The following is a 24,118-nucleotide window of genomic DNA, read 5'->3' on the forward strand; positions in this document are numbered from 1 at the left end:
AAATCTCAGCACATGACCAGTCTGGCTTCATCTGTTCTGCCCCTTCCCCCAGTAGATTTTGAAGCAAGTCCCATATAGCATGCAATTTCATCTGTAAATATTTCATGATTTTTCTCTAAAAGATAAGGGCCTTTTTAAAAGTTAGCATAACCACAGTACCATGATTGTGCCTAAAAAACCACAGTCACTCCTTAATATCATCACATATTCAGTCAATAGTTTGGATCTTGATTTAAGAAAACCAACTTTAAAAAGTTGTTTTTTTAAAAAAAACCATTGTGTACTAAGTGCAACAATGGTTCACAATTAAGAAAAAGTTTTTTTTTTTAAGTTGGTTTTCTTAAATCAAGATCCAAACAAGGTTTGCTGATTGCATTCCCATCACGTCGTTTAGAATGGCCCCTTGCTGCCTATTGCCTGTAACTGATAGTTAGATCTATAACCGTGATTAGATTCATTTAATTTTTTCTTTTTTCTTTTTGGTCAAGAATCCTTCACAGGTGATGTGGTACTTCCTAGTGCATTACATCAAGAGGCACACAATGTCTGTTATGTTTTGTTTTGTTTTTGTAATGATCCAATAAAGATCATTCCCTACATCACTGAGGGTTAAGTTTCTAATTCCATAATTTATTTTGCACTTACTGGTTGAAATTATTCTAAAAACAATAACAACAGCAAAACCAAAACTTTCCCCCACCAGCTTTTCAGCTCCCCTGAGGTATAGTCCATTCAGGAAAGATAGGAGAAATGCTTGATTCTCTCCTTTTATCCAGCCTGATGGGTTGTGATTAGGGATGACACAATCTGACTTACATTTTAGGAGCACTCTGGCTGCCAAGTAGAGAATAGACTGAAGCGGGGGCACGTGAGGCATCACAGCTAGTGGCCTTCCCTTGACATTGATTTTCTCTTTCCTCATTGGTAAGAGAACCACAATTTAAAAAAAAAAATTGTAATTGACAAAAATTGTATACATTTGTAGTGTTCAACATGAGGTTTTAATATATATATACACATTGGAATGGCTAAATCAAGCTAATAAATATATACATTATCAAATTAATATATATATAACCTCACATACTTATAATTTTTTTGTAGTGAGAACATTTAAAATCTACTTTCTTAGCAATTTTCAATTTTACAGTACATGGTTATTAACCATGTTGTATAATAGGTCTCCTGAACTTCTTGTCTAACTGAAATTTTGTACCCTCTGACCAGCATCCCCCAATTCTCCAACCTCAGCCCCTGGGAATCACTGTTCTACTCTCTGCTTCTATGCATTTGACTGTTTTAGATTCCACATATCAGTGAGATCATGTAGTATTTGTACCTCTATGCCTGGCTTATTTTACTCAGCATAATTGCCTCCAAGTTCATCCATGTTGTCACAAATGATGGAATTTCCTTCTTTTTTAAGATTATATAATATTCCATTGTGTGTATATACCATATTTTCTTTTCTTTTTTTTTTTTTTTTTTTTTTTAACAGAGTCTCACTCTGTTACCCAGGCTGGAGTGCAGTGGGACAATCTCAGCTCGCTGCAGCCTCCACCTCCCAGGCTCAAGCAATCCTCCCACCTCAGCCTCCCTAGTAGCTGGGATTATAGGCCCTCGCCACCATGCCTAGCTAATTTTCTATTTTGTTTTATTTTTAGTAGAGATAGGGTTTCTCCACGTTGTCCAGGCTGGTCTCGAACTCCTGAGCTCAAGCGATCTGCCCATCTTAGCCTCCCAAAATACTGGGATTATAGGCATTATCCACTGTGCCCGGCCAACATTTTCTTTGTATGTTCATCCACTGATGGACACTTGGGTTGATTCAACATGCTGCAATGAACATGGGGGTTCAGGTAGCTCTTCCACATACTGATTTCATTTCCTTTGGATATATACCTAGAAGTAAAATTGCTGGATCATATGGTAGTTCTATTTTTAATTTTTTGAGGAACTGCCATACTGTCTTCCATAATGGCTGTACTAATTTACATTCCCATCATCAGTGTACAGGGAGAACCACAAATTTTGATTGGACACTTCTGCCTGAAATAAGAGATTACATTTCCCAGCCTCCTTCACAGCTGCGTGTAAGTGTCAGCCAATGAGATGTGAGTAGGACTCCAAGGCACTTGCTTGAAGAGAGCTGACACAGCAGGAGGTGCCCTGTCCCTTCTACCTTCTTCCTTCTGCCCTGCAGCTTGGCTGTGAAAGAGTCGGGTCCCAGGAATTGCTCTGCCCCACAGGGTGACATCGAGGATGAGAACTGCATGCTAGAATAGTAGAGCAGGAATTTAGGAATTTGAGTCTCTGATGACACTGTTGAGCCACCCAACCGACCTGGCCTGCCTACCTCTGGCCTTCTTTGTACAAGAGAAATAAACTTCTACCTAGTGTAAACTGCTCTGATTTTGCTCTTTTTCCTGTTGTAACATAGCTGACTGATCCCTGATGCATACAAGGGGCAGAGGCTACTATAGTAGTTCAGGTAAAAGATAAGGAAGTTTGGATGAGGGTGGTGACAGCAAAGGTGATGAGAAGTAGGAGGAGTAAGGATGTATACTTTTTTTTTTTTTTTTTTTTTTTTTGAGGCAGAGTTTTGCTCTTGTTGCCCAGGCTGGAGTGCAATGGCGTGATCTCTGCTCACTGCAACCTCTGCCTCCCGGGTTCAAGTGATTCTCCTGCCTTACCCTCCCGAGTAGCTGGCATTACAGGCACCTGCCACCATACCCAGCTAATTTTTTGTTATTTTAGTAGAGATGGGGTTTCACTATGTTGGCCATGCTGGTCTTGAACTCCTGACCTCAGGGGATCCACCCACCTCAGCCTTCCAAAGTGCTGAGATTACAGGCATGAGCCACTGTGCCCAGCCGGATGTATACCTTTATTGTACAGCTGCCAGGATTTACTGATGGATCGATGAAGGATACGAGAAAGAAAGGCACCTAATTTGAACTGTAGGATTTTGGCTAACAACTGGTCAAATGGTGGTGTCATTTACAGAGACAGGGAACAGAGGAGGAAAAGCAGGTTTGTGAGGCTGGGTGTTCAGTTCATCAACTGAAGTGACTGCTTAAGCCTGCAGGCCGTCAGAGCCTCCCAAGTCATAGCATCTGAATTAATTGTAAGCCAGCAGAGCAATATATAATGATGTATAATCTAATATAGTCATATTAAGTGCATAACTTCAGAGATTGGAATACATTGTAAGGGACTTTAAAGAACCTTATATTCTTTTATGGGTGTGTGAATTGATTATGAAAAAATTTATAATTCGAATCAAACTTCAAACCTTCCTCATTTGGGAACTTGAAAACGTCTGAAAACATCTCTCTCAGTATTTCAATTAGGTTCCTAAGCTATTTACAGCTGCTTTTAATTCCTTCTAGAACAAAGCAGCGGGTATGTGAGCATAGAATACAATGAGACAAACACTTCAGGATCTCCTCTTATCCTGGATTCAGCAGCATCTTTTGTTCTAGCTCTCAACGCCTCAGTTAATGCTCAGTCTTCACATGTGCCAGGGGCTTTTCAGTTTGTAATTCCCAGCAAAACGTGTGCTGGCTGGATTTGATTTCCTAAGAAAAAGCGAAAATAGTACTTATCCCTTTAGGACTCTGTAGGAATCAGACTAGGCTCTTGCATTGTTGAATTCTGTGGGGTTTTCTAAGATCAAGTGTGCTTAGTGCAATTTGTACTTCCTCATGTCTGGAGAGCATAAGTTTTGAGTCTGGCATTCCCATCTGGAAACCAGAATCAGTTGCAGAGATAAGAGCCTAACAACTCAATTTTTTAAATTTTTATTTTTGTTTTTATTTTATTTATTTATTTATTTATTTTTGAGACAGAGTCTCACTCTGTTGCCCAGGCTGGAGTGCAGTGGTGCGATTTTGGCTCACTGCGGCCTCCATCTCCCGGGTTCAAGCAATTCTCTGCCTCAGCTTACCGAGTAGCTGAGACTACAAGTGCAGGCCACCATGCCCAGCTAATTCTTGTAGAGACTGGGTTTTGCCATGTTGGCCAGGCTGGCCTTGAACTCCTGGCCTCAGGTGATCCACCTGCCTCAGCCTCCCAAAATGCTGGGATTATAGACCTGAGCCACCACGCCCAGCCATTTAAAAAAAAAAATTTTAATAAAAAGAAATTTTTGTAGGTACACAGTAGGTATATATATTTATGGGATACATGAGATATTTTGATGTAAGCATGCAATGTGAAATAAGCACCTCATGGAGAATGGGGTATTCATCCCCTCAAGCATTTATCCTTTGAGTTACACACAATCCAGTTACATTCTTTAAGTTATTTAAGAATATACTAGCAACCCAGTTTTAATCAATTTCATGAATCCTATTTATTCCTTTTTATGACTCACTCCTGCCTTAGGACTTGTATGTTTGCAATTCCCCTTGGCAGGAACACTCTGTTCCTAGACTCACCCAGCTGGCTCCTTTTACTGTTCAGGTCCCCATCCAAAGGTCACCTCCTCAGGAAGACCTCCTTAGTTATTCTAACCTAAATCAACCCCATCTGATATTATCACTTTCCTGTGCTTTATTTTCTTCGAAGCCCTCATCACTTTCTGAAATTATGTTGTTCTATTATTATCCTTATCAGTATATGGATGGCTAGATGGCTCCCTACCAACGAGAATAAACATATGTTGAATTTTTCCTATTTGCCTTACACATATTGTACTTAATACAAAAGTTTGATAAGGACAACTAACATTTATCAAGTACTTACTACTTGCTAAATGCTAGGCTAAGTACTAGCCCACACAAGTCCACACCTGTGTTGTCTCATGCCTGGACTACAACAGTGTCTTCCTAACTGGCCTCCCTCTTCCCACTGCAGTCCATGGCCCACACAGCCGCCACCGCTTTTTCTAAAACGTTACTCAGGTTACATCAAGATCAGCTTTCAGCCTCGGGAAGGCCTTCAGCCCTCTCACGTCCTAACAATGGCTTACAAGATCTGTGGGATCTGGCCCCCACAATCTGTTGGCCATGTGTCTAACCACTCTCCTTCCCTTGCGCCCCTCTGGCCACAGGTTCCAAATCACACTTCTCCCAGACAGCCATCCATCCGTATGGCTTCATTTGTCACTCACGTCTCTGCTGAAGTGTCCCCTCCTCATAGAGGCCTTTCCTGACTGTCCCCCCCGCCCCGCCCCATGTGAAAGAGCTCTCCAGTCTCTCTGTCCCCATATCATGATTTATTTCCTGTCCCTCATCACTACCGAATGTTCTGTTACTAACTTTCCTTCCTTGGGGAAGTATTTGTTGAGTAGTTGCTGAGTACTAGGCTCTGTTCTAGGTACTGGGTATACAGAAGGCAAGAAGATGGGCAGATCCCTCTTGACATGGAAATATGGGGGAGACATGCAGTACACTCACTGGAGAGGTAGAATATACGATATACCAGATGGCTCTGGGCAAGACTGAAGCTGGACAGAAGGCAAGGGAGTGATGGGGCAGGAGAGGGGAGAGTTCCATTGAAAATAGGGCAGTCAGGGGAGGCCTCAGGGAGAGAGTGGATTGCTGTGCCAAGCGCTGAAGAGGTGAGGGGGTGAGCACCATGAATAAGTAGAGGGAAGGAGAACATCATGTGTGAAGGCTCTGAAGGGGAAGCCTGTGGCTGCAGGAGGACCCAGGGGAGAGAAGGAGATATGGCCAGAGAAATGGTGGGGGCACTAGGCCACCAGACCCTCTATAGTACGCCACCCTCAGCCTAGGTACTTTTCAGCAGAGAAGCAGCCTGAGCTGACTTACATTTTTGCTGGATCCCTCTGACCCTTGGGTGGAAAATAGACTTTAGGAGAGCAAGGGTTGAAATAGAAAGTCCTGTTAGCCTGGGAAAGATCGGAGTGGCTAGGACCAGGGCGGCAGGAGTGATTGCAGTTCGGATATATTTTGAAGGTAGATCCTATGGATTGTATCAAGAAATTGAGAAATAGAGCATGAAGGGATGCCTCATTTCAGGGTTCTAAAGCCAGACCGCTGGAGGGATGCAAATGCCAGTACTGAGACCAGGAGGCTACAGGTGGAGAGAGGGTCAGACCTTAGCTGTCTTTGTGGAGCCTTTGTCGGTACTAGAAAAAGGTTCCCCCTCTGGGCTGAAGCTGTTTTGCCTCCATTCCTGGCCCTCAGCAGAAATCTTTATGCACGGTAGCAGGCAGTGACATTCATCAGGAGCTTTGGTTTGGGACATAAGTTTATATCCAATGAGATGCTGACTGGGCAGCTGGTTATGAGTTTGGAGCCCGAGGGGACAGATAGAATTACAGGCATAAAGGCTATTTGTGAGCATTCCTGGCAGTTTTAGCTTTATATTTATTTGTATGTGAGTTGCACTGTGTATTACATATCCTTTATTCATCTGTTCATCGTCTCCTCCATCCTGATGTGAGCTGGAGAAGGACCGTGACCATGTCTGCATTTCCTAATTGGTTGTATTGCTAGACCTAACACAGTGCCGTGCTGGCACCTGGGCACTTAGTGAACATAGTTGAATAAATAAACTGGGGATGCCACTGCTTTATGCTTGTTCTGTGGCTTCATGAAGTTGAGTATGTGGCCAGCCCTGTATGCCAATTTGTATGCCAGATGGTCCCATTCTTATTCTATGCCCAAAGCCCAAAAAGAGCTTTTGTTAAAACCTCCACCACTTACTACCAGTTATCACATGGTTACCAAAAGGAAATTTATGTTCAAAATGACTTTTCATTAATCAAGATTGCCTTGCAGCTAAAACACACAATAAAAGGATGAGAAAACTTAAAATGAAGGAAAACGAAGCTTTTTTAAGATATCAGGTACCTTTTATGGTGACTTAACTTTTTCTTTGCTACATTGCAGGCAAGTATTCTATTTCTGTCTTATGAGATGGCATAAAGAGTGACTTTATTCAGCATTTCTGTTGCATTTAAACTTATTACTGGGGAAGAGAGATGCCTAGGGCCTCAGCATTTTTATTTGGAGTGGTCAGAAATGGCTTTGGGCAAGAAGTGAGGTTTCAACTGACTTACGCATCAGTTAGCTATTGCTGTATAATTACAAACAATCCCACATTTAGTGGCTTAAAATAATAAGCACTTATTATTGCTCACGAGACTATGGTTCAGCTGGGTGGTTTTTCAGGGTCTTGCCTGGGCCCTCTCATCAGGTAAGGAACTCTGTTCATTGTAGCTGGGCTCACATATCTGGGGATCAGCTGGCTCTAGGCTGGTCTAGCATGGTCTTGGTTAGAGCATCCAGGGGCACATCCTGCAGTAGGCTGGACCAGGCTTGTTCACATGCCATTGGCAGGGTTCCAAGAGCAAGACTGGATAGGCCCAAAGCTTCTTGAGGTCTCAGCTTGAAACTGGCATAGCATAACTTCTGCCACCTTTTATTGCTGAAAGCAAGTGGAGTGGAGGCTCCTTTCTTGATAGAGGAGCTGCAAAGTCACATTGCAAAGAGTATGGGCAGAAAGAGGCCATTAATTAGAAACATCATTCTAATATATGGGCTTGAAGGAGAACTAGGGTTTGGAAGGAGGACCTGAAGGAACTGTTGTGAATCTTCTTGGATCTACAGGAGAAATGGGCCTGGCCTGCCACTGACCTTCATCCTACCTCCCTGTTGCCTGGGAGACACATGAAGCATAGCTTCTCTACCAGCTGTAGGTTTTAACACTAGATCTGTTCTCTCTCTCTCTCTCTGTCTCAGAAAAGACAATCTCATTGAAAATACTTCTGTAATTGTCTTAAGTTTTCATAGAAATATACTAAAAGTTGTTTTGCAGAATGCCTCTCATCGATGCTTTTTCTTGCACAGTTATCGTGATCATGTTGTTTTTTCCACAAATAATGATTGTAACCCTTCCTTGTAGGATTACTCCCATACGTTGACCTGTGTTACCGAAAGAGAAAAGTTTATTGTACCCATCAAAGCCAGAGGGGCACGAGCCATTCTCGATTTTCCTGACAAGCTGAATTTTTCCACTTGTCCTGTCAAATACAGCACCCAGAAGATTCTGCTGGTACGAAACATTGGCAACAAAATTGCTGTATTTCACATCAAAACTTGTAGGTATGCATGCCTTTGGCTCTTGTTTTTGATTGATTATAGCTAAATCTAGTCAGCTCAAGTAATCTGCTACCATAACATTGGGGGTGGAACTGCTTGTTACAATCTTCAGTTGCAAAGCTGGGAGACCTCACTGATATAGGGTAGACTTCCTCTTCATCCTCAGAGGAAATTAAAATTCCAGGTTTAATATCTTATATCCACATTATACTAAATCCTCTTACCTGTTTGGTTTTTCAAAATGCTGGATAAAAGTGCTTCTTTTAGTATAGAGAATGGCCCATGAGAATATAGAAATAAATTGGTCTTGACTGAGAATTTTTATAACTGGCTTGGTTAGTTTTCTGTTGCCATTGTAACAAATTGTCACAAACTCAGTAGCGTAAAACGACACAAATTTATTATCTTACATTTCAATGGGTCAAAAGTTGCATTGTGCTAAAATCAAAGTGAAAGCAGGGCTGCATTCCTTTCTGGAGGCTTCAGGGGAGAATACATTTCTTTGCCTTTTCCAGTTTCTGGGGACCATCCACATTCCTTGACTCATGGCCTTCAGGTTTCTCCTCTGAAAAATGGGGAAAAGTACACCAGCCAATTCATAAGGTTGTTGGGATAATCAACAGAAACTGCTGGTATATATCAAGTGCTGTATAATCGGTGTTTGCTCTTTTCTTTTTCCTTCAAATGAGCTATGGCCAGTGTGGTAGACAGAATGATGACTCTCCAGATATGTCCATATCCTAATCCCCAGAACCTGTGACTGTATCATGTTGTATGGCAAAGGGGAATTGATATTGCAGATATAATTAAAGTTGCTGATCAGCTAATGTTAAAATCGGGAGATAATCCTGGATTCACTGGATGAGCCCAATGTAACCAACAAGGACTTTTAAAAATAGAAGAGGGAAGCAGAAGAGTTCAGAGTGATGAGCTGTGAGAGGGACTCAATGTGCTGTTGCTGGCTTTGGAAGATGAGAAAACTGAGGGATAGAGAGGTAACATCATTTCCTTAAGAGCACAGAGCTAGTAAGTGACAGAGGTGGATTTTAATCTGAATATTTGTGGACTAACCACAGTGTAGACACCATGGGACAGTATAAAGCAGGGGTCCCCAACCTCCGGGCCATGGACTGGTACCGGTGCAGTGCTCCACAATAGGAGCACACACCCTATTGTGAACTGTGCATGTAAGAGATCTAGGTTGCATGCTCCTAATGCCCAATGATCTGTCACTGTCTCCCATCATCCCCAGATGGGACTGTCTAGCTGCAGGAAAACAAGCTCAGAGCTCCCACTGATGTACATTATGGTGAGTTGTATAATTATTTCACTATATATTACAATGTAATAAGATAGAAATAATGTGTGCAATAAATGTAATGTGCTTGAATCATCCTGAAAACATCCACCCCACCCCAAATCTGTGGAAAAACTGCCTTCCATGAAACTAGTCCTGGGTGCCAAAAAGGCTGGGGACTGCTGGTATAAGAATGATGAGACAATCCCATCTCTCAAGGACCTCTCTTATCAGATGGAAAAGAAGGATTTGTTCTGGGGCATGAGAGCAAGTGACTGACCAGTGGGGTCTTAAAAAGAACAACCATCTTGGGAAAAGGAAGCAGGGGTTCAAGTTCTTTTCCATAAAAAATAGTATGTATATACTGGATTTAAGTTCTCTTTTTAAAAAGTAGTGTGTGTATACTGGATTTAAGTTCTGTTTCAGAAGGGCCTTGTCTATGGCATCCTTTGCTGACTTAATGACTCATTTGTCCAAAAGGGATTAGAATTTGCTTCTACCTGGTTCCCAAAAGTTAGGCTACCATGGAGTACTCTTTTGGTAATTTCCTGCCTTAGGAGTTCCTGGACTGATAGCTCATATGCAAATCCCACACCTTCATAAGATACAAGTTCAAGTTATGAATGTCCTAGAGAAACATTGTTCCTTCAATTAAAAACTCAGACACTTTTTCTTTTGCTGATGGGAGTGTGTTGGGGGAGTTCTTCATATTTCTCAGGTTTATACAGGGATCTGGTCCCAGTCGCCTAACTTGACCGTTGGGAGGCCTTGTCTCCTGCTCCAGCGGGGCTATTAAAAACCCAGGCTTCTGGACTACTGGGAACTCAGGGCAGACCTATCATTAGCTCAGTGACTTACTGGTGTGGTTCTTAGGTTCCTCTTTGTTTTGGAATGATATGAGTTTTTCTTATTTTTGTGCATGCTCAGTTATGCATTTATTTACATTATCTTTTATCCAGTCTTTCTAGGTATTTTCTGGTGGGAGAGTTTTCAAGTGACCCAGTTTGCCATACTGTAGGGAGCAGCACTGCTATATTGCCAGTTGAGGGCACATCCTTTGGGAGGGAATTTGTGTTTATCTCTCCAAGTATTCTAGGTGAATCACTCTCTCTGAACTATTTCATGTAGATCCACGTTTCTGTCTGATATCCTATTTTTCCTGGCCTAAAACTACCTTTAATATTTCTTGTAGCACAAGTCTACTGTAAATTCTCTGTTTTTGTTTATCTGGAAAAAAAAAGTCTTTATTTTTCCATCATTTTTGGAAGATATGTTTTTCACCATATAGAATTCTGGGCCAACAATCATATATAGGTTTTTTCCCTAGTACTTTAAATATGTCTCTCCATTGTTCTTCGACTTACATTTTTCTAATGAGAAGTCTGCTGTGATTCTTATTTTTGTTCCTCTCTATGTAATTATCTCTTTTTCTTGGGCTAATTGCATGATTTATTTTGTTTTTGCAGTTTGGAAATGATATGTCTAGGTGTAAGTTTGTTTATGTTTTGTTTTTTGTTTTAAGGATTTTGTTTTGCTTTTGCCTGGTTTGGGTTTTAATTTTGCTTGAGGTTCTCTGAGCTTCCTGAATCTTTCATTGTTTTTGGAAAATCTCAGCCATTATCTCTCCAAATATTGTTTTTTGTTCCATCCCTTTCACTTTTTCTTCTGCTTGCAGGAAAGTTCTGCCTGCCGCAGGTAAAAGCCACAGTCTAAATTGTATGTACATGTCCCATCTTCCTTGGGGGAAACGGGTTATCTGTCTTTAGATTTCAGGCTATTTGATGTGCTACCTCAGCTCTCAGACAGGCACAAGAAAAATTGCGATTTTGTTATTATCTCACTTTCTCTCATGGTTAGGGTAAAAGAAACATTCTTTCCAGCTTTCTGCATCCTAGGTAGGAGCAAGATTCTGAACCACTTTAAATAAATCAACCACTAGAGGCAAAGGAAAAGTTCTTTTGGAAACCAGTGTCTCCTGACATTATTCATAAATGCTCTGCAGGCCTTGTTTGTCATCTCATGGCAAGCTTCACATATTTTGATAGAGGGAGAAGGAAGCAAGTTATTCAACTGGCTTCCCATGAATTAGAAATAACCCATTTTGGCCTGGCATGGTGGCTTATGCCTGTAATTTCAGCATTTTGGGAGGCCAAGGTGAGTGGAGCACTTGAGTCCAGGAGTTTGAGATCAGCTTGGACAACATGGTAAAACCCCGTCTTTACAAAAAATACAAAAAGCAAAAAAATATGCTGGGTGTAATGGTCCATACCTGCAGTTCCAGCTACTTGGGAGGCCAAGGTTGAGCTCAGGAGGTCGAGGTTGCAGTGAGCCATGATCATGCCACTGCACTGCAGCCTGGGTGACAGAGAGAGACCCTGTCTCAAAAAAGAGAAAAAAAAAACAAACCATCTTTTTCCATTGAAAAATGGTCTCCCACAACCACCATTCACAATACCCATGAAAAACTGTTACATTGGTATTTTTTTCTATGAAAAGAAAGAATCTACCTAAGGTGGAAATGCAAGTGCAGGAACATATCTTCCTGGGCTGTTTGGCTGAATCTGAAAAAACCACCCCAAAATAGCAATTTTGTATATTTTAGATTCATGTAAATGTGAAGCAAAAATCACTTCACAGATTTAATAGTGTGAAGTTGCAAAAAAAATCTAAAACCTTTCTATTCATCTACCTTTGAATATGAATTATCATGTTTTCCTAACATAGAAACAATTCTAAGGTAAAATGGGAGGCAACTCAGGGACTGGCCAAGAATCGTCAACAGTAGACATGCTGGCCCAACATTCCCATTTTACTGTGAAGGGAGTAAAGCCCGAGGAGTGAAATTACGTACCCAAACTCCCCCAGTAAGTTAACATTAAAACCTGGATTCATGCAAACATGAGCCAGCTCTGGGCTTGTTTGCCCTCAGGTCCATGTCTCACCATTCCCCTGCGCTGCTCAGTGTCACTGTGGGGCTTTGTGAGTCTTCCTAGCCTCCTGGCTCAGCTGGATTCCAGCTAGGTTTGACCAGTCAGGGACACTAGCAAGAGACTGGAGAGTAGGAAGAACGAAGAAGCCTCCTCCCTCTTTGTCTTCAGCAGAGTCCCCAGCCTCGACTGCATCTCCTCCATGGTTCTAGCCACTGTCAGGCTGGCCTGCCATGGTTCTAACTTCTGCCAGGTGACCCTGGTCCCCAGGATCTGATAACACTTCCTCCTCTCCTTTTGCTTCCAGTCCAGGGGTGGAAAAAGCTTACCACCATTAGGAATCTCAGAGCTGTCTCACCTTCTTCAGTTGGGTTTCTCGCCTCTCCCATCTTCTGTGTAACCAAGTCTCTCAAATTCCCTGTTTGCAAGTATTTTTGTTTTCCTGTTTAGACTCTTCATGAAATAATAGCTTTATGTTTTCTCCACAAAATGCATGTTTTTCAACCATCATTGCTTCTGTGAGTTGCCTCAAGTCCTTCCAGTCAGTCCCTTTTCTGTTTAAATTAACCACAGCTGGCTTCTGTTGTTTGCAACCGAGAGCACTGATGGCTTCAATGAGAAAGAATGTGGTTAAATTTGTGGTCACATCCTATTGAATTAGAATCTCTAGGGAGATCCCCTGACAAGGATCCATACTAAAAACCACACAGATGATTCTGTTCCTAGACAGTGTTCTTCAGTTAATGTGGTTGTGAATAGACGTGGCAGAGCAGTGGATATAGTCTGAGAATTTAGAGTCAAAAGCCCATGATCCTGCCACTTTTAGTGTCAATATACAGCTAGAAATAATGTCCCACAGGAAATTGTTTAGAAAAACAAATCATCCTTTTCTCATTGAAATAATGATTTTATTAGTGGTTAAGTTTATAAAATGCTTAGGTTCTTATAAATCACAAAAACTAGAACTTTCTTTGCATGTCTGTTATCCTTATTCGAATGTGAGCTTCTCAAATGGAAGGATTGTATCTAAGTCTTTTCATTTGTACGTCCCCAGCATCTGTCTAGGATAAATAAGCACCCAATAAATGTTTATAAGATGCCTAACCAATGATATATCACAAAGGCAAAACTACAACTATAAACCTCTACAATAAAATAAAACATGTTCTCCAAGTACTATAAAATAAGCATAATGTTTTACACTAATAAAAGAGGCTGCAATGCGCTATAAAATGTACAAAGAACATAAGCAATTATTGTTAAATCTGATCTAAAACTCTAGTAGGTATCAGAATAACCTTGATGATTAAAGTAGGATTAACATTGGAAGGTGAAATAGGATTAAGAAGCAATTTCAGAATCTAAAATCTCAAGGAATTAAACAAGAAAGATCATCTGAAGAATAAACACTGTTATATTCAATATTTAATATTGTAGGATCAATATTTAGTCTTCTGCTAAAGTATTGAATCATTTGGATAGTTTTAGTTCTTGAGAAGAGCTCATAATTGATTGAACAAAAACTCAAATCTTTCTCATGGCTCATGATTTTTCACAAAACCAAACTCCCTTCATAATTATTTGGTATTAATCAAGATATGATATCAAAACCAAATATTTTGATAGACTGAACCATCCTTATACCCTTGAAGAACAACACTTTCTACTTCTTTGTAAGAGCATTTTCTGATACTTGGTATTTTCTAGCCCATTCAGCCTGTCTGCATTTTAGTAAAATGAAATACAAAATCAAATTATAGACAATGTATAACTACCAGAACTTAACACACTCTACCCAATTAACATCTGTTAGGCAGCTGTAAGTAACAATGGCAATCCCAGGTGATTATAACTACTGAAGAAGTTTGTGTAACCTAAACCCAACGATTAGCACAAAGGCAAAGTAACCGTTACCACTCCATGGAACTTGGATTCCTGGAGGTCGTATGGATGGGATACTAGTGCCATTTTCTCTGTAAAAATTATTAATAGTTTAGGTACTGCAATATAATAATACCCAATTCATTTTAAAGCTATTCTTTTGCTACCAATAAATATTTGAAAATAAAATGAAGGAAAATATTAGGAAGTAGGGAGGCAAAGGATAGAAGTAAATATTGTGGTGGTGTTCCCAAAGCCAGGAAACTGGGCCCAGTTCTCACTTCTTCTGATTATTCCTGAGGCCGTAAGGAAGGAAAGAACTTTGAGACTGGGAGACTCACCGTCACTTCCCACAAGGCACGGTTTCTACTGAAGGTTTGCTCCTTTTTGTTCCACCACGATGTCATAGACACTGATGGTTCATTACAAATATTTTTGTTTTACCTTTAAGAGTTTTTTGTAATTCAATTAAGCAACCTCTTCTGAGAGGCTCCTGAGTAAAGCACCATGTATGGGGTGATGAGTGACACAAAAATAAATTTAACCACATGGCTTCCATGTTCAGGGTGGTTTGGGGTGGGCAGAAAGAACAGGGACTTCCCTCCTGGCACCACCACTGAGTTGGGCAACTTTGGGCAAGTTGCTGCCCTTGTGAGCATCTGTTTTCCCATGTCTGAAATGCAAATAACAATATGGACTTTCTCGGGGTTTGTTTGAGGATTAGGAGAATTGCTATATGTAAAGCACCCAGCGTAGGACCCAGCATAGAATATGTGCTCGTGATTGTGTTTTCCCTTCCCCCTCTTCTCAAGGGTTTCTAGCTATTGGGAGAGGTAGGCATGAAAACCACCTCAAGTACAAAGTAAACCACTGTAAAAACTAAAAGGGAAGTTATAGTCTCTGAGAGGAAGGAGATGCTATTTACAAAAGGGAGAATCAGGAAAGATTCTATTTAAGAAGTGACTTTGAGTCTGGGCTGTGAGAGGTGGCTTCAGAAGGAGTATGGCATGTGGGAAATGGCACATCACCTGATGTGATCCTAGCAGTTCCGATTGTCTACGTGGGGGCCACAATCTGGTGGGAAGAGAGAGCAGGTGCAGTGCTGGGGGAGGTTGTGGGTGAAGAGACTAAAGCCTGCCTCCCATCCCACCCCAGCGCTGACTTGGAACATGACAGGTGTATAGGATATTTGGACAGATGTATGTGTGTAATGAAAATGCAAAAACCTGTTGGGAACAGATTGTGTGGGACCTGAAATGCCTAGGGGTTTGAACTTGATTGCACAGATGGTGAGGACCACTGAAGGTGTTTGAACAGGAGATTGATGTGTTATGACCTGTGTGTGTTTTTTACACTCTTTCTAGAGCAGTGTGAAGGAGTGAGGAGAGAATGATGAAAACTTGAACTCATCGAAACACCCAAACACATCCACAGATTCATCACGCAGCATCTAGAGGCTGCCAGTGAGGGAGATAAAAATAGCCATAACAAAAAGAATAATAAACACTTGTATAGTATTTCCTCTGTGCCAGGCATTATTCTAAGCACTTGACCTATATCAACCCCTTTAGTCCTCACTATAACCATATGAAGTAGGTGCTATCATTACCCTCCTTTTAGAGATAAGGAAACTGAAGGTTAAGTGACTTGCCCAAGGTTGTGGCAGAGCTGGGTTTTGAACTTGTTCGGTTGGCTCCAGAGGTCAGGCTAGTAACCACTGCCCCAGAATGCCTCTGCAGCAATGCCTGGGGTTCACTGGTGGATCGGTGCCACAGGCATGGGGACAGGGCAAAGGAAAGGAAGCAGGAAAATCAAGAAGTGAAAGGAGGGGAGATCCACTTATTTGTGGGATCTAAAAATCAAAACAATTGAACTCATGGACATAGAGAGTAGAAGAATGGTTACTGGAGCCTGGGAAGGGTAGTGGGAGTTGGGAGCGGGAGAGGTGGGGAAGGTTAATGGGTATTAAAAAAGTAGTTAGAAAAAATGAGTGAGACCTACTATTTGATAGCACAATAAGGTGACTGTAGTCAATAACTTAATTGTACATTTTAAAATAACTAAAAGAGTGTAATTGGATTGTTTGTAACACAAAGGATAAATGCTTGAGGGGGTGGATACCCCATTCTCCATGATGGGATTATTTCACAATACACGCCTGCATCAAAACATCTCATGTACCCCATAAATATATGTACCTACTATGTACCCACAAAAAACTAAAATTTTTTTAAAATTTAAAAGAAAGAAAAGAGAGGAGAGGAGATCAAGTAGAAAGCACCAGAGAAAATAACCAATTGCTCATAGTAGGGAGCACCTGAGGTCCTGTGGTAATACTCTCAGATGCCACCCAGTGCTACCCTTGACATAAACTCTGTGTCCTTATAGCAGAAAGCTTAGATTTTCTGAAATTGAGTTCATCATCTAAGGTAAGATTTAAGGAATGACAACTCTAAGAACTGTTGTGATCGAAGTAAATAATCAGAAACAGCTCAGTCTGCCAGATGCATTACACAACACATTACTTTGAAAAACTAGCAATTTAAAGAAGTGAAATGGACCATGAAAATAATTAAATGGGCTAGGTTTCCTATTTAGGAAGAACTCTCTAAGTTATTTAAGGTATTTCACCATCAGATCCAGCTTCTCTCTTAACTATTCCCTTCCAAAACAATTAAACTATTTCCTGTTTCCAAATCAACCCTCACTCCCCACAATGTCTGCATCCCAAATTATATTTTCAAGACACAGAATTTGTCCTCAGTTTGCCTTTTCAAATGCACTCTCCACCCTTCTTCAGTTGGCTCTAGCCCCGGTGGCTGGCTTCTATAGCCTGGGTCAACAGCCCTCGACTCCCATTTCTGGCTCTGGTTGTGTTCACCCAATGAGGGTCTGGTAGACAATGGGATGGGAGGGGATGTGAGGTCAGGATATTTTTTCCTCATTGTCTTCCCTGGGAGACCACCTGGGCTGCAGTCTCCCTTGGCTCCATCTCCTTGCTCCCCATAAGACAACCTTCTCTTAGGCCTCTCCTTGTGGATTTCAAAACCATGCCTTCTCCATGGCTCTTTGGTGGCAGCACTACTGTTGTTTACTACCTGAGCTATTGCATCATCTCCTGTAGTTCCTCTACACCCCTCCCACCCTTTTAAAATAGACCCTCTGTTCATCTGTCCTTAATTATCCTAAGGCGAGTGAGGGTGCCGTCCCTTTCCTTTTGGGGCTCTGATGTGTTTTTCCACTCTGATGCCCTCTCTCCTGTGAACTCTCACAAAACTCGATTTTTATCCCTTTGAAGGCACTGTTCTTTTGAAAATGACAATATTTGCATACATATTTTAAGTCTGTTCCTTACAGCAATCTCAGTGTTTGAGGACAAAGGCTGGATTTGATTCATTTGCAGTCACCCTAACTCGAGTGCCTGACCCCAGCAGGGATACTCAATGAATGTTAAAAGCAGGGCTGAATGGCAAGGACACAAACAAGAATACTGTTGCATCATTTAAGTTGCCCTTACACTTGCTAATCTAATACTATCATTTTAACATTAAGACTAAAGTTCTTTCACATTAGGTAGCAAAAGTCTACTTTACTTCCAGATCATGAAATTGCAGTGCTGGGTCTGAGCTGTCTGCAGAACTAGAACTCCCATCTCCTCTCCTCCCCCTCTCACACTAGTCAGAAATGTGCTCTGATGATGTGCCTCTCTGTGTGTTGCAGGCCTTTCTCTGTAGAACCAGCTGTTGGAACTCTTAATGTGGGAGAGTCCATGCAACTGGAAGTGGAGTTTGAGCCACAGAGTGTGGGCGATCACAGTGGAAGACTTATTGTGTGTTATGACACAGGTATGCAGTATTCTTCGTTAAAAGTTCTACATGTTAAGAAACGTCAGATGGGCATGTTCTCACTCATAAGTGGGAGCCAAGCTACGAGGATGCAAAGTCTTAAGAATGATACAATGGATTTTGCGGACTTGGGGGAGAGGGCGGGAGGAGGGTGAGGGATTAAAGACTACACACTGGGTACTGTGTACACTGCTCAGGAGATGGGTGCACCAAAAATCTCAGAAATCACCACTAACGAACTTATTCATGTAACCAAGCACCACCTATTCCCCCCAAAAAACATTGAAATTATAAATAAATAATAATAAAATCAATTTTAAAAAATTAAAAAAAGAAAGGTCACATGGGAAATATGATAAAGCTGAATAGGAAATGGTTATTTTGGCTGCATTTGAGTAAGCTAAGATCCACAAGACAAAAAAAAAAAAAAAAAAAAAAACAACAAAAAACAAAAACAGTGAATGCCTCCAGTAGAAATGATGTGGAGTCAGATAGAAATCCCCTAACAGGTGTCCCCAGTGCTTGAAAGCCTGAGGAATACAGGACACAGGAAGGAGCCCTCCATCCCCATCCCCAGAAGCCACACTGGTGGATTAAGGTTGTCCGTATATTAAAATTTGCAGGTAATTTAATGCCCCATGGGTTTTCCATTTGATTTATTGTGATATTTGTCTTAACATTTTAAAAATGTAAACCCCAATTCAGAATGTTCTTGAATGTGCCCACTAGTCTATGTAAGATCTGTTACTTTCATCCTTAGAACGTGCAAATATCTTACGTAACATCTTACAGGAATATAGGACTGTGTCTGTTGCCACTAGCATTTTCTTGAAGGTCACACCCTCCATAATCACGAAAATTACACATTGTTGCAAATTTTTAATTTACGGTCATGTAGATGGCATATACATTATGCAGTCTCCAAAGTTGACTTCCAAATTAATATTTTACATTGCCGTTTATTATTTTATGCTTTTTCTCATTTCCTTCTCACTTCTGTTTTACCCATTCATGTTGATGGACCCAGATTATCTGCAGAAGGGCATTGTAGGGAGAAAACAGAAGTACACAGCCAGGGAAAAAGTAAGCTAAGATCCACAAGATAAAGAACCCACAGAAATCATGTCGAGTCAGATAGAAATCCCACCTAACTTGTGTCCCTAATGTTTGAAAGCTTGAGGAATGCAGGGCTCAGGAAACAACCCATCCCCAGAAGTCACACTGGTAGATTGGGGTGATCGGTGTGTAGATAGAAACTTGAAGGTACACCTAGAGAAGGAGCAGCACAAGGCATCTAGGGTACAGGTCAGAATTGCTGGCTTTGTGGACCCGTATCTGAGCAGGACAACTCAAGCCCTTGCCTTAGGACCCATGGTTAAGTGGCACTAGCTCCACATTGCCCAGCAGAACAATGCCACAGACCAGCCAGTGGTGTGGTCTATCTGTTTTATTTATTAGTTTTAGCCACACTCACTGGCTGCTAGCAAGAGAAACTAGCTTAAGCAAAAGGGGGAACGTTTGACCCATGTAACCAAGGGGTAGAAGGCTAAAAGCATAGCTCATAACATATTGGGGCATCAGTTTTCCAAGATAGTTGCATCATTTTATATTCCCACCGGCAAGGCATGAGAGTTCTAGTTGCTTCACGTCCTCACCAACATGTAGTGCTGTTTTGTCAATTTCAGACATTCTAGTGGGATAAAGTGATGTCTATCCATGGTTTTAATTTTCATGTCCCTAATGATTAATGATGTTGAGTGCCTTCTCAGGTGCTTACCGGTCATTCATGTATCTTTTTAAGTGTCTGTTCAAGACCTTTCTTTGTTTATTCTTTTGTTATTAATTTGTAAGTACCTTTTATTACTCAGTATTCAAAATACTAGTCCTTTGTCAGATATATGTATTATTAATATTTTCTTCAGGTCTGTAGCTTGCCTTTTCATTTCCTTGATAATATTTCTTAATAAGCAGCAATTTTGAATTTTGATGAAATCCATGTTATCAATTTTCTTTTCTTTTAAGATTAACACTTTTTGCCTCCGTGCTAGGAAATCTTTGCCTTAAAATAAATCATGAATATATTCTCCCATGTTTACTTCTGGAAGGGTTATAGTTTTAGCTTCTGTGTTTAGGTTAATGCCTTATCTTTTATTTAATTTTTGTGTATGTGTGATGTAGAGGCTGTGTGTCGTTGTTTCCCCATATGCATTCTTTGCTATTTTCCATCTTGTTCTGGAACACGGAATACTCTGTTATTCCATTACTTAATCTATTATTGCACTGTTATTCATTCATTTTTACCTCTATATTTTCCATTTCTTTTCCTCTGTAGACTGATCTGGATACTTTCTTCTTAATCATTATTCCATTCAATAATCCCCTCTTCAGTGAAGTCTCTCACCTGCTGAGTTTTAACTTTTTAATTATTATTATTGTTTTTATTTCTGGAAGTTTTATTTGGTTCTTATCAAATCTGACTGCTCTCCTCTCTTTTATTTTTCAAGTTTCCCTTTGATTTCTTAAATATATTAAATGTGGTTATTTATATTCTGTATCTGATAATTCAAAGAAATTAAGTCTACTTATTTAGTTTGCTGTTTATTTTTTCTGCTGGTTTTCAGCCAGAGTGTCTTATGTCTTTTTGTGTTTTATAATTTTTTTCCAACTCTGGGCAGGCCCTGGACTTTATCTGCTATGCTCGGCACATAATGCAGTCTTTAAAGCAGAAGTCCAAAGGTTCACCAAAGCCATTAGGGCAAAGGCCAGCCTTGGCACTAGACTATTTCTTGGTATGCTTGTCTTCACATTGATGTCCTTATTGTCCTACGAGGTTAGTGATCAATTTAAAAGTAGTTGTAAACATACTTTCTCAGCCGGCTGCGGTGGCTCACACCTGTAATTCCAACATTTTAAGAGGCTACAGCAGGAGGATTGCTTGAGCCCAGGAGTTTGAGACCAGCCTGGGCAACACAGCCAGACTTTGTCTTTACAAAAATAAACAAAAATTATCTGGGTGTGGTGGTGCATACCTGTAGTCCCAGCTACTTGGGAAGCTGAGGTGGGAGAATCGCTTGAACCAGGGAGGCAGAGGTTGCAGTGAGCCGAGACCAAGCTATTGCACTCCAGCCTGGGTGACAGAGTGAGACTCCATCTCAAAAAAAAAAAAAAAAAAAAAAGAAATATATATATATTCTTTAAGTCTTTCAGAAATAATTATTGTGAATGTTTTCTCACAGTGAGAAATTAATTTTCTTAATGTCTTTTTATTAGCAGAACAATTTAATTTTGATGAAGTACGGTTTATCCATTTTTTTAGCTAGTGTGTTATTTTTTTCTAAGTTTATTTTCTAAATTTATGTGGCTTTATTGAACTACAGTTGAGTTTTGTATATTGAGCTTTTATCTGCAGACTTTGCTAAATGTACTTCTGACTTGTCTGTAGATGATTTTGGGTTTTGTATATACACAAGCAGGTCATCTGCAAATGATAACAGTTTTTATTTTGTTCAATCCTTATGCTCTTCATTTCTTATTCTTTCTTCCACAGGCTAGACATTTAGTATGCTGTGCATTGGAAGTAATGATAGCAAATATCTTTCTCTTGTTCTCAGTCTCAGAAGAGAAGTGCTTGGTATTTCATCATTTAGTATGATGTTTGCTATAGGTTTTTAGTGGGTACTCTATCAGGTTAAAAAAATTTCCTTCTATCTCTAGGTTTGTAAGACTTTTAATCTTGAATGGATGTTTAATTTTATCAAATACTCTGCATTTGTTGACAAGATTGTACATTATTTCACCTTTATCCTTCTAATGCGATGATTGATTTTGAAATGCTAAATTCCTGCTGTGTTCTGGGATAAACTCAAGTTTTGTATATTGTCATTTTAATAAATCATTGGATTATATTTGCTAATATTTTGTTCAAGAATTTAGTATCCAAATTCATGAGAAAGATTGGCCTATTATTTTCTGTTCGTGTAATGCCGTTGTCAGAACAAAACAAATTGGTCTCATAAAACAAGTTGGGAATTGTTCTCTCTTTTTGATTCTTTAGAGAAATTGTTTTAAAGATTCATGTTGTTTCTTCCTTAAATAATTGAAAATTTTATTCTTCAAGCCATTTGTTTAACCTCACTTTCTAAAATGGGGGCAGCTCTTTAATAATTGGTTCTGTTAAACTTTTTCAATAAACTTTTCCATTTGATCTAAAATCTTAAAATTTTGGCATAAAGTTGTTCAGAACCCTTCCTAATCATTGTTTGCTATAGGATCCTTGGTGATATCTCCTCTTTTCTTATTGGTAATTTGTATCCTCCTCTTTTTTTTTCTTAATCTATATTGTTAGGGCTTTATCAGTTTTTTTAGTTTATTCAAAGAACCAACTCTTTATTGTTCACTTCTCAATTTCATTGATTTCTCCTCTTCATTTTTTCAGTCCTTCTACTTTCTTTAGGTTTGATTTGTTATGATTTTTCTAGATCTTAACAGGGATGCTCAGAGTATTGATATTCAACCTTTCTTCTTTTATAATACATGCATTTAAGACAATACATTTTCCTCTAAAATTGACTCAATCTTCAGCCCATATGTTTTTACATATTTTGTTTTTAACACTTGATTGAAAATATTTTAGAATTTATATTTTTATTTCTTTTTTGATCCATGGGCTATTTAGCAATGCGTTGATTGATATTCAAACATTAGGGAATTTTCTAGGTCTCTTTTTGTTGTTGATTTCTTGTTTAATTCTACCAGTGACAAAAAGCAAGTTCTATACGATTTCAGGCCTTGAAATTAGTTGAGACTTACATTACGACCCAAAATATGTTCCATATTGGTAAATATTCCCTGTACACTTGAAGAGGGTTCACCTTCCATAAATGTCAATTCTGTCAAATTTGTTAATAATGATGCCGTTCAGTCTATATCTTTACTAATAATTTGTCTCCTTGTTTTATCAGTTATTGGAAGATGTCATTAAAATCCACAACTACAATTTAGGTGTTCCTGTTTTTTGGTGCTAACAATTTTCATTTTATATATTTTGAGGTCATGATACTTGATGTAGGATTATTATAACTTCCTGTTGAATTAACCATTTTGTCATTGTAAAATGTCTCAATCTTTAGTAAGATTTATAACACTAAAGTCTACTTGATCTGATATTTATACAACATAGAAGTTTTTTTTTGATTAGTGTGGACATAGCACAATCTGTTCATCCTTTCACTTTCAACTTTCCTCACGTTTAAAGTATGACATTTGAAAGCATCACCAATGAGGCTGATTATTAAATCCGGTCTGAAAATATTTGTCTTTTAATTGCACTATTCAGTCATTTTATGTTAAATGCAATTACAGATATATTTGAACCTTCTGTTTGACTATTAAGTAATTATTCCCATTATGGTAAAATTATTAGCTGAATTTCAGCCAAAACCATTGTGTTATTGGTACTGATAGTGGATGAAACTGAATAAACTTATGCCTGCTAATAAATATGGTCAGTGATACATTTTTTTTTCTGTCTGGATCTCCATATCTTTGTTGATTTTGCGTACATCTTATATCTTATATCCTTGTTGATTTTGCTTATGTTAGTTGCTGAAACTAAGTATCAGAATAAATGTGGCCTTAGAATTACATTTGGGTCACTATATCACAAGATTTTAAATCAGGAGTTTGGAAAAGAATGAAGCATAGTCAACCCTTTTACTCTTATTAAAATAATTAATTGTTGGTTAAACATGGTTAATATATTATCTTTAAAATGATTGTTTATTTCATCTTTATCTCATTCTTTCAAACATTTGGGGGTATTTTAAATACATTTGACACATGAGCAATCTAGCATATGGGTATAATTTATAAATAAACAACTCTACATATGTTGGGATGTAATTTCAAAAAATGCTATTTGGTTGGGTTTTGAGTTCAGCTGATTTAGAGTGCTTATAGATCAATAGAATCAGTGCTTATAGATCAATAGAATCAAAACTTGAGTGACGACTTCAGTGATAACCTCATCCAACCCTTAGATTTTACAGATAAACTGAAGCCCTAAGAAATTAAGTGGCTCACCCAAGGTCACAG

At 39.5% G+C, this 24,118-nt stretch overlaps 1 protein-coding gene across 3 annotated transcripts in view; it reads left to right on the forward strand.

Moving 5' to 3' along the window:
• The window catches only part of HYDIN (HYDIN axonemal central pair apparatus protein), a 463,051-nt gene that overhangs the window by 105,582 nt on the left and 333,351 nt on the right, over positions 1–24,118 (forward strand). For all 3 annotated transcript variants that reach the window (XM_050772650.1, XM_050772651.1, XM_050772652.1), the window contains 2 exons: positions 7,879–8,078; positions 17,901–18,025. In XM_050772650.1, coding sequence (XP_050628607.1) covers positions 7,879–8,078; positions 17,901–18,025 — 325 coding nt within the window. The remainder of the gene's footprint in view (positions 1–7,878; positions 8,079–17,900; positions 18,026–24,118) is intronic.

The sequence above is a fragment of the Macaca thibetana genome, chromosome 20 (assembly GCF_024542745.1).
Source record: "Macaca thibetana thibetana isolate TM-01 chromosome 20, ASM2454274v1, whole genome shotgun sequence".
Classification (NCBI taxonomy): Eukaryota; Metazoa; Chordata; class Mammalia; order Primates; family Cercopithecidae; genus Macaca; species Macaca thibetana.